The sequence below is a fragment of the Martes martes genome, assembly GCF_963455335.1.
Source record: "Martes martes genome assembly, chromosome: 9".
NCBI lineage: Eukaryota > Metazoa > Chordata > Mammalia > Carnivora > Mustelidae > Martes > Martes martes.
This window is the reverse complement of record NC_137896.1, coordinates 102,172,986-102,187,995: the sequence shown is the minus strand read 5'-3', so window position 1 is coordinate 102,187,995 and position 15,010 is coordinate 102,172,986. Positions and strand designations below refer to the sequence as shown.

Below are 15,010 nucleotides of genomic sequence, written 5' to 3'. Positions count from 1 at the left end.
CATAGTTCCTAGGCCAAAGATTCTGACCCTGAGTTTCCTGGGTCAAAGATTCAGGAACCTGGTGTGAGCCATTGGCTTGAGAATGTGAGACTGTCATTGGTCTCTTCTTGGGTAACTTGATGCAAACCACAGTCAATTTTTTTTATTAACATATAATGTATTATTTGCTTTAGGGGTACAGGTCTGTGAATCATCAGGCTTACACAATTCACAGCACTCACCATAGCACATACTCTCCCCGATGTCCATAACCCAGTCACCCTATCACTACCTCCCCACCCCCCAGCAACCCTGTTTGTTTCCTGAGATTAAGAGTCTCTTATGGTTTGTCTCCCTCCCCGGTCCCATCTTGTTTCATTTTTTCCCTCCCCAACCCCTATGACCCCTTGCCTCTCAAATTCCTCATATCAGAGATCCTATGATAATTGTCTTTCTCTAATTGACTTATTTCGCTTAGCATAATAACCTCTAGTTTCATCCACATTGTTGCAAATGCAAGATTTCTTTTTTTTTAAATTTTTTATTTCTTTTCAGTGTAACAGTATTCAAGTATTCATTGTTTTTTTACCACACCCAGTGCTCCATGCAATCATCTCTTTTTTTTTTTTTGATTGGCTGCATAGTATTCCATTGTATATATATGCCACATCTTGTTTATCCATTCATCTGTTGATGGACATCTAGGTTCTTTCCAAAATTTGGCTATTGTGGACATGACTGCTATAAACACTGGGGTGCACATTCCCCTTCGGATCACTACATTTATATCTTTAGTGTAAATACCAAGTAGTGAGATTGCATAAGGTAGCTCTATTTTCAACTTTTTGAGGAACCTCCATGCTGTTTACCAACAGTGTAGGAGGGTTCCCCTTTCTCCTCATCCTCGCCAACACCTGTCATTTCCTGACTGGTTAATTTTAGCCATTCTGACTGGTGTGAGGTGGTATCTCACTGTAGTTTTGATTTGTATTTCCCTGATGCCAAGTGATGTTGAGCACTTTTTCATGTGTCTGTTGTCCGTCTGGATGTCTTCTTTGCAGAAATGTCTGTTCATGTCTTCTGCCCATTTCTTGATTGGATTATTTGCTCTTTAGGTGTTGAGTTTGTAAGTTCTTTATAGATTTTGGATACTTGCCCTTTATCTGATATGTCATTTGCAAATATCTTCTCCCATTATGACAGTTGTCTTTTGGTTTTGTTGACTGTTTCCTTTGCTGAGCAAATAGTTCATTTTTGCCCTTGTTTCCCTTGCCTTTGGTGATGTTTCTAGGAAGAAGTGGCTGTGGCTGAGGTTGAAGAGGTTGCTACCTGTGTTCTCCTCAAGGATTTTGATGGATTCCTATCTCACATTGAGGTCTTTCATCCACTTGGAGTCTATTTTTGTGTGTGGTATAAGGAAATGGTCCAGTTTCATTTTTTCTGCATGTGGCTGTCCAATTTTCCCAACACCATTGAGTTGAAGAGACTGTCTTTTTTCCATTGGACAGTCTTTCCTGCTTTGTCGAAGACTAGTTGACCATAGAGTTGAGGGTCCATTTCTGGGCCCTCTGTTCTGTTCCATTGATCTATGTGTCTGTTTTTGTGCCAGTACCATACTGTCTTGATGATTACAGCTTTGTAATAGGGCTTGTAGTCTGAAATTGTGATGCCACCAACTTTGGTTTTCTTTCTCAACATTTTTCTGGCTATTTGGGGTCTTTTCTGATTCCATATAAATTTTAGCATTATTCAATTTCTTTGAAAAAAGTTGATGGTATTTTGATAGGGATGGCATTAAATGTGTAGATTGCTTTAGGTAGCATAGAAATTTTCACAATATTTGTTCTTCCAATCCATGAGCATGGAACATTTTTCCATTTCTTAACCACAGTCAATTCTTAGGGTCAATTCTTTGAGTTGGGGCCAGACTGATAAATCAGTGGGAATTGGTTTCAGCTCCATGGACATCTTTCAAACGTCTTCATGCCCAATTTTTATCTTAACTGCTTTCAACTTTCCCCACCTGATATAGATAGATGAAATCTTGCCCCTTATCTGGATCCTAGTTAATATCTTTTATTGCTTTATCAGCTAATTTCTAATTTCTTTAGTACCTGACTTTTCCCCGAATGTTTGCTGATGACTACAATTCTGTACTCATTATGATTAATGGGTGCTTTAAAATCTCAGCATTCTTATGCATTTATTGCCTGTGATGGCCTAAATTCTTATGCATTTAATACCTGTGATAGCCACTGCTCACAGCTGCCATGTGATAATGAGTAGGAGGGAGATGCCTCTCAGACTCTTCCAGAATCTAGTAGGACCTTAAAGGGGTTGAAGCTAAAGCACAACATTTGGAGTTTGACAGAGGATGACTCCAAGAGAATGTGCCAGTGGCCAGGGCAGCTCAACCTGTTTGGTCTGAGAGTAAGAGCTGGGCAGTGAAAATGGTCCTGCTTAGGGTGCCAGGGGAGGAGAACCCAGTCTGGGCAGGAATAACAGGCCACAAGCCCCTGAATAGATAGCATGACTGAGCACACTCCGTACCATCTTATTCAGAAGACAGGTGTAGGTTAGGAAGGAGTTGCTTTGTATTTTTACCCCAGATATTACTGACCAACTTGCATCTGTATTCATGTACATCACCTCCCTTTATCTTCTTCCCTATGGCCTACTCCAGGCTTTGGCTCCTGTAATCCTTCTTTTTCTCTCTTGTGTCATTTTTCTCTCTCCTTCATCATTTCTCTCTCTCCTTCTCACTGATTGATTATATGAACCTACCAGTGTATTATAACAACTCCCATCTTAAACATAAACATCCTCTTTTGATCCCATGTCCCCCTCCAGCTATCACTGCATTTCTCTGCCCCTCTTGCTTCCCCTTTTCTTTTATAGCAAAACTGTTCAAAGGAGTCTTGCCTACTCACTGGTTCCACTTGTTGCCTTTCATTCTTTCCTGAATCAGGTCTGAGAAAGGTTTTGTCCTTAAGCTCTGTCCTCACTTTTGTTCTGGCCCTCACAGCCTCTTTCTCACCAAATCTAAAGTCCAGGCTCTCAGGTCCTTGACCTTTTGGTATTGTTGGACCTGGTGGACCTCCTTCTGCTTTACCCTCTTTCTCCTGTTGTCCTTTCCCCTCTTATATCTTCCCCCACCTCACTGGTTACTCCTCAACCTCCTTTGATGGCTCTATTTCTTCCTTTCAACCCCTCTACGTTGTTATACTCAGGACACAGTCTTTGGCCGTTCTCTTTTCTAGCAACTCACTCTTGTTAGGTAGTGTCAGGTGACCTATGGCATCATATGCTTTCTGCATGCTGGTTACTCCTGAATCTGAATCTCAAGGGAGATTTGGATTTTCTATTCTCATGGCTAATAGGTATCTCAAATACAGCTTGGCTAAAACAGAACTTCTGGTTCACCCGATCCCCCACAAACAGGATACCTGCTGCTTCCCGAGGCTTCCCCTATTCTTTAAATACCCCCCCATTTACTCACTTACTCAGCTCTCAAACCTGTGAGTCCTCCTTGATTTCTTCTCTTTTCCTCCTCTCCTACATTTATTCAATCAGCCAGTTCTGTTGTCTCTATGCCCCAGAATATATCCCCCGACCACCTATTACCCTTGTTCAAGATAGCGCTATTTCCTGTGTAGTCCATTGCCTCAGCCTCCTAACTAGCCTGTCTGCTTCCACTTTTGTCATCCTCTCTTCCTGTCCCCTGGGTCCATTCTTCACACAACAGCAAGAGTGATAAAAAATATCAGGACATCATCCCTTCCATGTTTAAGAACTCCAGTGGTTTTGTATGATACACTAAGTCCCAACTCCTTATAGAGACCAGACCCTTGCCTTGAATCACATCTACTAGAGCTGATTACCTGAACTTGCCCCTACCTGGCATTATTACAGAGGAAGAAAAAAGGTCAGAAGTAAGAGTGGGCCCAAGCCTCCCACTCCAATCTTCTCCCCCTCACAATGCAGCAGAGCTCCATTAGATCTTGTCACTATCGTCACCTGGCATCCTGACATTAGCTTTGGTCATTCTTGGCTTTTATCCAGTCCAATAAACAGCACCAGGGCAGACAGCCACATGAGTAACAGAAAGAAGGCCAGACTGACCTTCACTTCCCATTGTGCATTTGCCCTTTACCTACTCATCAAGAAAGATGAGAATACCAGTCTTCCCACACTTTCCTAACCTTGGGAAGTTAGATTGCCCTAGGGTATCAGAGCCCCTGGGACACCAAACAAAGGGAATATCAGTGTTCAGTGAGGGACTCTAAGGAATTTTGCAGCTCTGGTGATTTCCATTTCTTTACATTTTTCTTTTCTTTTCTTCCCTTCTTTCTTTCTTTGTTTTTAAAAAAATATTTTATTTATTTACTTGTCAAAGAGAGAGAGACAGAGAGAGAACAAAGAGGGGGAGTGGCAGGCATAGGGAGAAGCAGACTCCCTGCTGGGCAAGGAGCCCAATGAGGAACTCCATCCCAGGACCCTGGGACCACGACCTGAGCCAAAGGCGGACACCCAGCTGACTGAGCCACCCAGCACCCCATGATTTCCATTTCTTAACTTCCAACAAAACTGAAGAAGAACCTTAGTAAGTTGTAGATTAATAAGTCATTAAACATAATTTTTGGTGATAGATGACTATGTAATTTTGGCAAGTAACTTAGAAGGATTTCAAAGAATTGTGTGACATTGCTACAGTAAAATTCCTTTCATTCCTATGTATTACTTATATGTACATGTTTTCCCACTACTTACCCTAAAAACAAAAACAAAAACAAAATAAGAATAGGTCAATGTTGAACAGGATCATTCTAATTTCGAGTAACATATAAGTATATGAAATAATGTTTTTAAAAGCTTGGTCTCTGAGCCTGGGTGGCTCAGTTGGTTAAGCATCTGACTCTTGATTTCGGCTGAGGTCATGATCTCAGGGTTGTGAGATCAAGCCCTGCATCAGGTGCAGCAGTGGGTGTGGAGTCTGCTTAAGTTTCTCTCTCTTCCTCTCCCTCTCTGCCCTTCTCCCCTCCAAAAAAAGCTTGGTCTCATCAAGGCATATTGCTATAATTAACATTCATAATATATTATGTTTTTAATTTGTTTATATTATTTTGATTGGTTGTGTACTAATAATAATTGTAATGATGACTCAACATAGAAGGATTTTGAAAAAAATTTAACATTCTGTGATTACATAAAAATTAATTTTTTAAAAAGATTTTATTAATTTATTTGACAGAGAGAGAGATCACAAGTAGGCAGAGAGACAGGCAGAGAGAGAGGAAGGGAAGCAGGCTTCCTGCTGAGCAGAGAGTCTGATGCAGGGCTTGATCCCAGGACCCTGGGTTCATGACCTGAGCCGAAGGCAGAGGCTTTAACCCACTGAGCCACCCAGGTGCCCCCAAAATAAATATTTTTAAAGACTAAGTTTTAATTGAACATATTTTTATTGTTGCAAAGAAGTATCATGGAATGATCAGTAAAATGCTTTTAGCATAATATTGTTACAGTATGATAAAATTTCATGGGGGAAATGGATGGAAATATCAGTTCAAGAAGAAAAGGAATGTTGTTAATTGTCACCTGTTGAAGAGGGATTTGTTCATGTAATTTTTAGATGGATGACAGTAAGAAACAGTTACTATGGTATTAGGATTTTGTTGGATATGTTTACAAGTGATGTAACAATTTTTTTTAAACGTTGAATTTACAATATTCCAGAAATGATAACATATACAATTAACTATTTAAAATTACAGGGGCGCCTGGGTGGCTCAGTGGTTTGAAGCCTCTGCCTTCGGCTCGGGTCATGGTCCCAGGGTCTTGGGATTGAGCCCCGCATCGGGCTCTCTGCTCAGTGGGGAGCCTGCTTCTCCCTCTCTCTCTGCCTGCCTCTGTCTACTTGTGATCTCTCTGTCTGTGAAATAAATAAATAAAATCTTTTTAAAAAATTACAAAGATTTTTAGATTTTAACCTTAAACATGTATGTTGGCAAAGGGGTGAGGTCATAGTTTTTCAAAACTCTCATAGGTGGTTTATAAACTAAAACATTGGAAGGCCAACATTCTACAAGTATTGGGCCCTGGAAGGGTCTTTTGGGGAGGGAATTGGACTTGATGCTCTAGAAGTTAGGTCCATGATGGTTGGTGCATCAATAGGACATTACATACTTGGGACAAAAGTCATCCCTGTGGCTAGGAGGGCACTGAGGCTCAGCCCCCACACTTGACTTCTCTTCTAGGTGTTCCTGATATGTTATATTTTAAAGCCAAATCACAGTGTGTGTAGATATTCCTATATGTATCTGGATTCCACATATCCCTCTGCTCCAAGGACTCATCCAAACCCAGCCTTCACATACAAACCATGTGGACCCTTCTGGCTACGTGCTTCTTCAGGTTGAATGGCAGTGTCAGGATGCTCAGATGGTGACTGGGAGGACTCCCTTGGCTCACACTTCTCATCCCTGACAGATGAAGGATGTCATACCTTTTGTTGGCTCTGAGAGCTGATGGGTTTGGGTGCAGGGAGGGGCTAGAGAGAAAGAGAAGCATTGATTCTTTCAAACAGCCTATGTGGAAGCTCTCATCAAGAAAGGGAGGGTTTTGAAGGGGGGGTGGGTGGGAGGTTGGGGGAGCCAGGTGGTGGGTATTAAGGAGGGCACATATTGCATGGAGCACTGGGTGTGGTGCAAAAACAATGAATACTGTTATGCTGAAAAGAAATAAAAAACCAAACCAAAACAAAAAAACCAAAAAAAAAAAAAAAAAAGAAAGGGAGTGGCTGAATACCAGGAACACCTTACACCTTGGTCCCCAGAAGGCCCCACTTGCCCAAAGATAGGCTTTACCTGGACCCATCTATCTCCAGCTGCCCTATTTGCCAGAAGGTACGATGTTCTTAGAAACAAGGAGGTCCCTGTTTTGAGAGAGCTGCCTAGGGCCCTGGCACCATCCTTGCTCCTCCCGGACCTTCCTTTCCTGGTCCACGTACTTCATTTCATGATTTTATGACTTGCTTTCTGAGAGGGATTTTAATTTTCATGATTTTTGTGTAAGCAAACAATCATACAAATAAGAAAAACATTGTTTCTGGACTTCCTGGGGGGGGTGGGGGAGTCTAATCACTTGGCTTGTGTCCAAATGTCAATTTAGGAGCCAGGATGTGGGTAAGATGTGATGGAACTGGGAGGAGGCTCTGACTATGGTCCCATACCCCTGGGTGGGTGTCACACCAGTTCTCTAGGTCATTCTCACCCTGGCTTCCAGTTGAATCAGATGTTTGTGGATAATTCAGCAAGGCTACACAGGGGGATAGGAATGGGGCAGAGAGGAGATCTGTACAGAATACACACTGACTTATGCTTCCGTCATTGACCGTGATGTAGCAGCCACCCACCCCAACCTGCCTTTCAGACTAGATGTGCTCCCACATATCGTTGCATCATTTGCCTTTCCCCCAGCAGATACTGGCTTACTCCAGCCCAAGCATATAGGATAAGCCGCACCCTAACCCTATGGACTCAAATTTATAAGCACTTGCCTCCTACTCTCCAGGTATATGGGATCTCCTTGAAAGCTGGTAGGAGCTGTGATGGAGGTTACAAATATTTCTTCCCTAGATTGTTTTGTGTTTTGACTTTGCTTCTGGTGACTTCCGCAATTTTGGAAAGTTTACTCCTTACATCATTTATTATTCACTTTTTATTTAAATTTTTAAAGTTTTTTTTATTTATTTGAGAGGAAGAGAGAGATAGAGATAGAGAGAGAGAAAGCATGAGAGGGGAGAAGTCAGTGGGAGAAGCAGACTCCCTGCTGGGCAAGGAGCCCAAAATGGGACTCGATCCCAGAACTCCAGGATCACGGCTTGTGCCGAAGGCAGTTGTTTAACCAACTGAACCATCCAGGTGCCCCTTATTATTCATTTTTTTGCTCCATACTTTTGTTCACACTAGTCCCAGTACTAAGGGAACCCTTTCCCTTCTTTGTAAGGAACTCCTGCTCATTCTTTTCGGTCTGACTCATGTTGTCCTCCTTGACCATCTGTCCTTCGCGGTAGATGTTGTCCTCCTGGCTGCTTCTTTCATGCTTTAACTTACCTCTATTTGCCATGTTGCCTTATTTTTACTTGTATGTATCTGCCTCTCCTATCTAACTAGGAATGCCTTACCTATCTTGTTTCTGTACTCCCAGCTCCTAGTACATAGGATTTACTTAATAAACGTTTGTTGAATAAATGGTAGAGAAATTGTTGACAGTGGTTACTACCCACACTTCCTGCCTTACTTCAGCTGATCCCATTTTTCAGATGAAACTTGTGGACCAAATATCCTTTTGCGGAGAAACAGAAATGAAGGGGTGGGATAGGTACGCTTGTCTTTGCTGGTTAGTGATGTTCCTAGATATTTTGCCATGCTCAGTGATGAGGAGTGGGCTTCCAGTTTCCCAAGGAGAATTCTCATGGCCCCATTTATCTTTACTCTTCTGTGTCAGATCCAAGAAAAGGCAATTACCACATGGGCAAAAAAATTTTTTTTCAGTGAAGTTTATTTCAGAATCATTGAAGCAGTGTGATTATACTTAATCATTCATAAATATTCCTGTTTAAACAATCTGAGCTTATATGTTTTTTCAGCCTTGGTGAAAGGACTTGATAGAAAGATGGCACATTAGTGCAAATTAAATTCATTTCATAGCTCTTGCACAGACACTGATGCTTCTTGGTCCTCTTGACTTAAATAGAATAACCCACCAATAAATAAATAAATAAATAAATAGTTAAGTGGTTGTTCATCAGAAGCTGGGCTTAAAGGACAGAGGGTTTCTTGGCACCTAACGTGTAACGGCCTCTGCCAGGCTGGCTTCGAGTGAGCAGAAGTGATGAGAGGGACCTGACTTAGCAGAGGGGGTCTGAGGATTGGCTCTGAGAAGAGCGGGCTATTCCACCTGGCTGGTAGGCAGGAGATCTTATTAGCAGTGATTTAGGGAAGGCAGCTGTGCACTGATTAGAGAGTGAAGTTCAGCTTGAGGTCACATTTAAACCCTTCTATTCCCTTTCCACCAGCACTAAGAGTTACTTAGCACTTGTGGACTCTCTGGGTACAGGTCTCTAGGAAGAGAGTTCCATGGTGAAGTCAGTTATGTCGTGACCACCTCTGTTATTTCCCAGGAAAACAGGCATTGCTTCTGCCTGAGAGGTGCTGATGTACCAGTTGGGAAACTGGGAAGACTCAAATTCCACCTTTTTCTTGATTTCTGTCTTATTGAAGACAAATCGCTTTTCCATCCTCTTCTTTGGGTAAACTTTGGGGTCTAACATCTGCAAAAACAAAAACAAAACAAAACAAAAAAAACAGAAATAAGAATTTTTATAAGGGAAGAGATAAAGACACTCTAGTGAAGTTATTCTCTGGTTCAGCTAGAGAGGAAACTGATGAGACATAGGACCAGGATCCAGACTCCTGATTTATCTTGGTGACCCCAACTTTCTGTGTAGTGAATGAAAGAATTCTTACTCTTTTCTGAAACTTAATACCAAGTGGCAGGGAGCATAATATAGGTGGAAATTTTATTAAAAAGTGAAAATTGGATTAAAACTTTAGGAGTCTCTAGTTTCCAAGGACTTTTGCTCTATTTTTCCTTATGGCCCTGGCTAGAATGACTTCATTTTAGAAAGGAAACTTTTGTTGGGAAAGCTGGTTGGGGTTAGGGTGGGGTGGAGGGTGATTTGGGGAGTGGAGGAGATGACAGGTGACAGCTCGCTTGAATGGATTAACTTCCTAAAGTGTCAATTATCAATTGGAGTAAACTTAACAATGTTATAATCCCTCTAACCCTAACATTGTATCATCTATTGGGTGGTAGCAATGGCAGGATGTAATAATATCAGCAAAATGACTTAATTTTCTGTGGTGGGAGTAAAAATTACATGCATCTAACAATTAAATTTATTTACATTTATGCAAAATTATCAAGTATTTTACTCCCAAATTTCCTGGGTAGGGAAAGGGTGGTTGTCTTGGAAGTGAGTGAGGCCTAAGGGTGTTTGAGAAGAGCCCCGGGGAGCCTTCAGCCCCTAGTACTCACTCACCTCCAGCTGCAAGGTGGGCTTCCCATCTTTCATCACACAGGACAGGTACAGATTCTTTTCCTTGATGCACAGGGCCACAGGTATCTTGCTATTATCTTCATCCTCTTGCACGAAGGTCATGCGGAACACAGCTAGAGAAAGGAAGGGGGCCTTGTGGTCAGGAACACACAGCAGTGCAGGGCTGGCCCAACCACTGGACTCCCAGCCCAGGACTCATACAATTAACACCTGCTGTGGGAGCCGCACTGAGGTTCCTGTGGCCTAACAGATAGGATAACTTGGCTTCCCACAGAAAATAGCAGGCTTAGTTGGTTGATTCTTTTCTCTAAAGAAGGTCTTGGGGGTTTCTTAGAGCCTCATCACCGTGGCAGTGAAGAATTAGGGGATCTAAGTTTTGGAAATGGAAGGAAGCCATTTTGGGCCAGTGGTGTGCCCATCCAAACGAGCAGAACAATTTGATCAACGTGAAAGGCAAGAAAAGAGGTAGATTAGGGCTCCCGAAAGAAAACAGGCACGAATCTGTGTCAGGAACACGGGATAACAAGTGGGAGGAACTTGGAGAGGGGAGGCTTCACTGGGAAAAGTGGCTCCAAATAGACACGCATTTTAATTTTCCTTAGTCACGGCCATCTCACTCGGGGGCCTTTAGGTCAAGCTCACAACCCAGTTAGAAAGAAACAGGTTTGTCCTGGCCTGGCTGAGATGCCTCTCCCCAAGGTCAGCAGCCTTGGGAGAGAACAGGCTGCTCCTTTCAGCAGCTCCTGTGGCTGTGCTCCTGCATACAGGGTTCAGCCACAGTGGCGAGGTGCCAGGCAGACTTCCACAAGTAATGGGCTGTCCACTTGAAACATCTGCTTGTTACAATAGAGAGAGATAAGTTCCTGCTTGTCAGTAAAACTTCCCTACAAGGAGCCATCTGGTATTGGGCAGGAAGGATGTTAGGGTTAAGGGGGCAGGGTTGGGAAGGAGGATGGACACATTATCTGGTTGACACTCTAGTTTCAACTTCAACAACAGGAAAAAGAAACCCATAGGCGTTAGGTCATGTTCATCAAATGACCCCTTTCTAATGGAAGCACTGACATTGCGCTATCATTCAAAGACTTGGCTGGACAACAGTCCTGGGTGTGATGAGCATTCTAATTTCTCCGAGTCTCATCTCTTGCTGAAAAATGAACATTCTAAGGGAATCAACATGGTGTTATTGCTAGGACCAAAACAAAAAGCTTACATGTTCATTATTAAATGTTTTTTCATTGATGTTCATAATTCGCCTTATTGTTCTACTTTGTTAAAGATGTGGAGAATTAGCAAGCAGCCAGGAGGCCAAGAAAGGAATCCAGATGCGCCCAGTTACCTTGTTGGTTCACACTAGTTCCATTGAGGTGGAGCGCCCGAAGCTCATACGAGTTATACAGCACCAGGGATTTTTGGTTTATGTCCTGGAATTTGCAGTCCAGGGATCGTGGAGGTGCATCATGAACAAAGGCGTCATCATCACACTCTTCAAAGATGATGGGTTCTGAAATGTGGAGCATATAAGCTGTTAGGAAGAAAATTGGAAGGGCCGGCCAGATGATAGAAGGCAGCAGAATTTGTTTTTTTGGAGGCTATCCGAGCATGCACAGCCAGTTTGATTATAACATTGGTGGGGAGAAGGTGGGGTATGTGAGAACACTGGACCTGGCACCATGAGATGTGAGTTCAGGCTTGCTGTGGACTAGCAATAGAGCTACTCACATAGGTGGCAATGGCAGTAACACTAGCCCAACGGGGACATTGTGAGACTTGTGGGAGGAAATGCAAACGAGAGCCTAAGATTGGTGGAGTGACTGGCAAATGTGAGTAGTTATCAAGGCCTTATTTAAGAATAGTTTCAGCTAAAGAGATAATCCATTTAGTGTCTAGGCTTCTCTGTTTTTCTCTCATTACTGGGCCTTCTCCTTTTAAAAGGCTTCAGCTTCGGGGCATTTTAGTTGACTGCTGAGTTAGGGACTCTGAGAAGCAAATGACCTGAGGTCTCCTATCTACCCAAGGTTCTCAGTAAATACCTTCTGCAAAGATGCAGTGAAAAACGTTCATCAGGTCATCATCCTGGAGGGGCAGTGAGCAGGGAACAGATATCTTCTTCAGCTTCTCCAAAGCCACAACGACCGACACGAAATGGCTCAGACTCTTGTTATTGAGCTGGCGGGAGATGTGAAGCTGGATGCCCTCCTCTTCCAGATAGCTGTTGTTCAGGTCTTGGAAGCAGCACTATGGAGAGACCAAGGAAGAGTGTGTTAAGGTGGTTGAGCCAGAGAACTCCTGCTTTCCCTTCAGAGATGCCAAAGGGGCCTTGGGGATAACTGAACTTCTAATGCTAAACTCTCCTCTCTCTGAAGCCCACAGAGGTTCAGTGGTTTATCCAAGGGCCTGTGGCAAGTTAGAGGCAGACCCAAAACCAGAACTGTGGACTTTCTGCCGGCATATATGGTATTCTTTTAGAATAAAACTGTCTACTTCATTTATATTTTTTATACACTGCTCCACCTAACCATAAATGTATACCTTCTTACCCTCTGTGTCTTTTTGTACCCTTCATGCTCTAACACTATGTATTTAATTCTTTACGGCAGTGATGAGCATAATAGTTTCCATTCATCTATGTTCATTCAACAAGTTTTTGATTATTCTCTACAAGGTCTACATTCTACAAATACTTTAAAAGTGGTTACTGTTTGTGAAATATGTTCCCACTTTCCCATTATTCAGAGAAACTGTATAACTGGATGAAGGCTTAAGTGAGGTTGATAATGGTTTGAACTCTCAAAGGACAGTTAAAGAGGCCTCTAAGTGCACAGAGGAAAGCTGAGCGTGACCGTAAGTTCCTGCCCAGAGCTGAGGCTTCCAATGAGAGGGAGCCCAGTTGTTGGAAGGAGCAGTGGGGGTAAGGGCCAGACAGAGAAGCCACACCCCACCCAGGGCTGGAGTAAACCAGTGACTGCTTTAAAAACATTTAAAGAAATGTACTTTTTACAAGGGTAGGGACTGGATTATTAGACTAGGGGAGGCTGCCAAGAATTGGAAACAAAAAAAGTCAAAGAAAGATAGCTGCTTGCTAATCTGTCCAAATGACCTAGCTGGGTTGATGGCTGTACCACCTTGGAAAGTCATCAGGCCTCATACAGAAGAGAAGAGACAGCTCAAACATTAAAATGGCTCCAAATAAGGTTGAGAGTCAGAGAAACACCCATTTCCAGGGATAAACTTAGCCACCATTGACAATATTTCAGAATTGAAGGTTACAGGATGCCAGGAGCTCAAAGATCATCTGGTTCATTCACCTTATTTTTCAGAGGCCCGGAGGGTGGAATGGCTTGTTTAAGATCATCTTTTTGTTTACATAATCCACATCTTATTGTCATAAGCTCCACCCCAGGGAGGAAAAACTATCCTACCTTTAAAGGGGACAGGCATACATTAGTTCCCAAGGACTTAAGTGATGTACATAGGTGGAACCCCCTCCTAAAAGGAAAATCAAATTTGCATGGAGCCTTGTCTGCCTTCCTAACAAGATGCAGCAAACTTTATCACCACTGCCTTTCCACCTTGCCCTCTGCAAGCATGGCCATCATCACCAAGCCTTAATGAGTGATGTGGGAGTGGTATAGTGACCAAGTCAGCATCCAGTTCCATCTTTGTCTGTCTCAGTGGAAGAGGTAAAAGTCCTTCCATCACAAAATACCATGGAAACAAAGTGTCCCAGACCCTTTTCCTGGAGCCTCTCCCATGTCAGAGTCTCTCTAGGAGTTGTGAGCTAAGCCCATGGTCTCACCTTCATCTTTGCAGGACCATCAGCCTCAAAGAAAAGGTCATTCTCGTTGTCACTGTATTGAAAACAGAGAGATTGCTCAAATATGTTTCCCAGACAAGTTTTCTTTCTTTCTTTCTTTTTTTTTTAAATTCCCCGCAAACAGTCTTCATTATTAATAGGAAACTGCAAATAGTATATCCCTTAGAGTTGCTGAAAGCTGCCGGCAGGTTTTGTGGTAATATGCGTGGAATGCCATAGGAGGCAGGGCGGATAGCCTGGGTACTCCTTGTTGGATCCTGAGACCGGACTTCCACCCACTTCCCCACTGAGCTTTTCCTCTCTCTCAAGCCAGACTTTGCCAAGAGGTGCCCTGTATTGTGCACTTGGAATCTTTTCTTCCTATTTGCCATTTCCAAGAATCCCCTGCAGCAGCAACATCTGGATGGTCTATGGGTCCAAAGGCTGAACTTGCAGTGGGAAATCAGTCTTCAGACTAGGTTAACTTAGAGCCGTGCTTGCCACCAGAAGAGGGATTTTGGAGGACAAATCTGGTCTCCAAGCACAGATAACACTCCACTCTTTAAATAGGAGCTCTGCTCATACTGCTGGTCTTGGTATCCCCACTGACCTGTAGCCATAGGACATCACTTCACTGGTGGGTTCAGGTACTCTTGCCATGGCTGATTCAGAAACCTGTGTAAAGAGGAGAAAATGAGTGACTCCTGCCATGCCAGTCTCCACGGGGGCTGCCTTCATATGTGAACTCCTCTCAGCACCTGGCACATGGCAGGCATGTAAAGGAACAACCTTTGAGTGAACAAGTGAATGCATGAAAGAGCATTCCTTTGGGTCCAGAGGAAACATCTGCTAAACCAAACCCAAACCAGGAGGGCATTTGTTAGATCTGGAGCAGAGACTTTGACCCTGAGCTCTCAGATGTCAGCTGCTACATAAGCAACACACATTCCCACAGCATTTCACAAATCATAGCTATAATATATGTGGCAGTTTTCTGAAAAGCCCAGCCCTCAGGCAGAGAGGAAGGGTGAGGGAGGGAGGATGAGAGAGAGACAGAGACAGAGAGACAGAGAGACTTGGCTGGAACCTAGTCATAAAGAAGAGTTAGTTCAAGT

General features: G+C 43.1%; 1 protein-coding gene across 1 annotated transcript; it reads right to left on the bottom strand.

The window, feature by feature from the left end:
* Positions 1-8,556: 8,556 nt before the first annotated feature.
* On the bottom strand, positions 8,557-14,567 carry IL1B (interleukin 1 beta). Its single transcript, XM_080813649.1, has 6 exons — positions 14,506-14,567; positions 13,899-13,950; positions 12,133-12,337; positions 11,439-11,603; positions 10,082-10,212; positions 8,557-9,310 (listed from the first exon to the last, which is right to left on the bottom strand). Exons 1-6 carry the CDS (start codon positions 14,553-14,555, stop codon positions 9,101-9,103), a joined length of 813 nt encoding a protein of 270 aa, XP_080669775.1. The 5' UTR covers positions 14,556-14,567; the 3' UTR covers positions 8,557-9,100.
* Between the last annotated feature and the right edge of the window lie 443 nt (positions 14,568-15,010).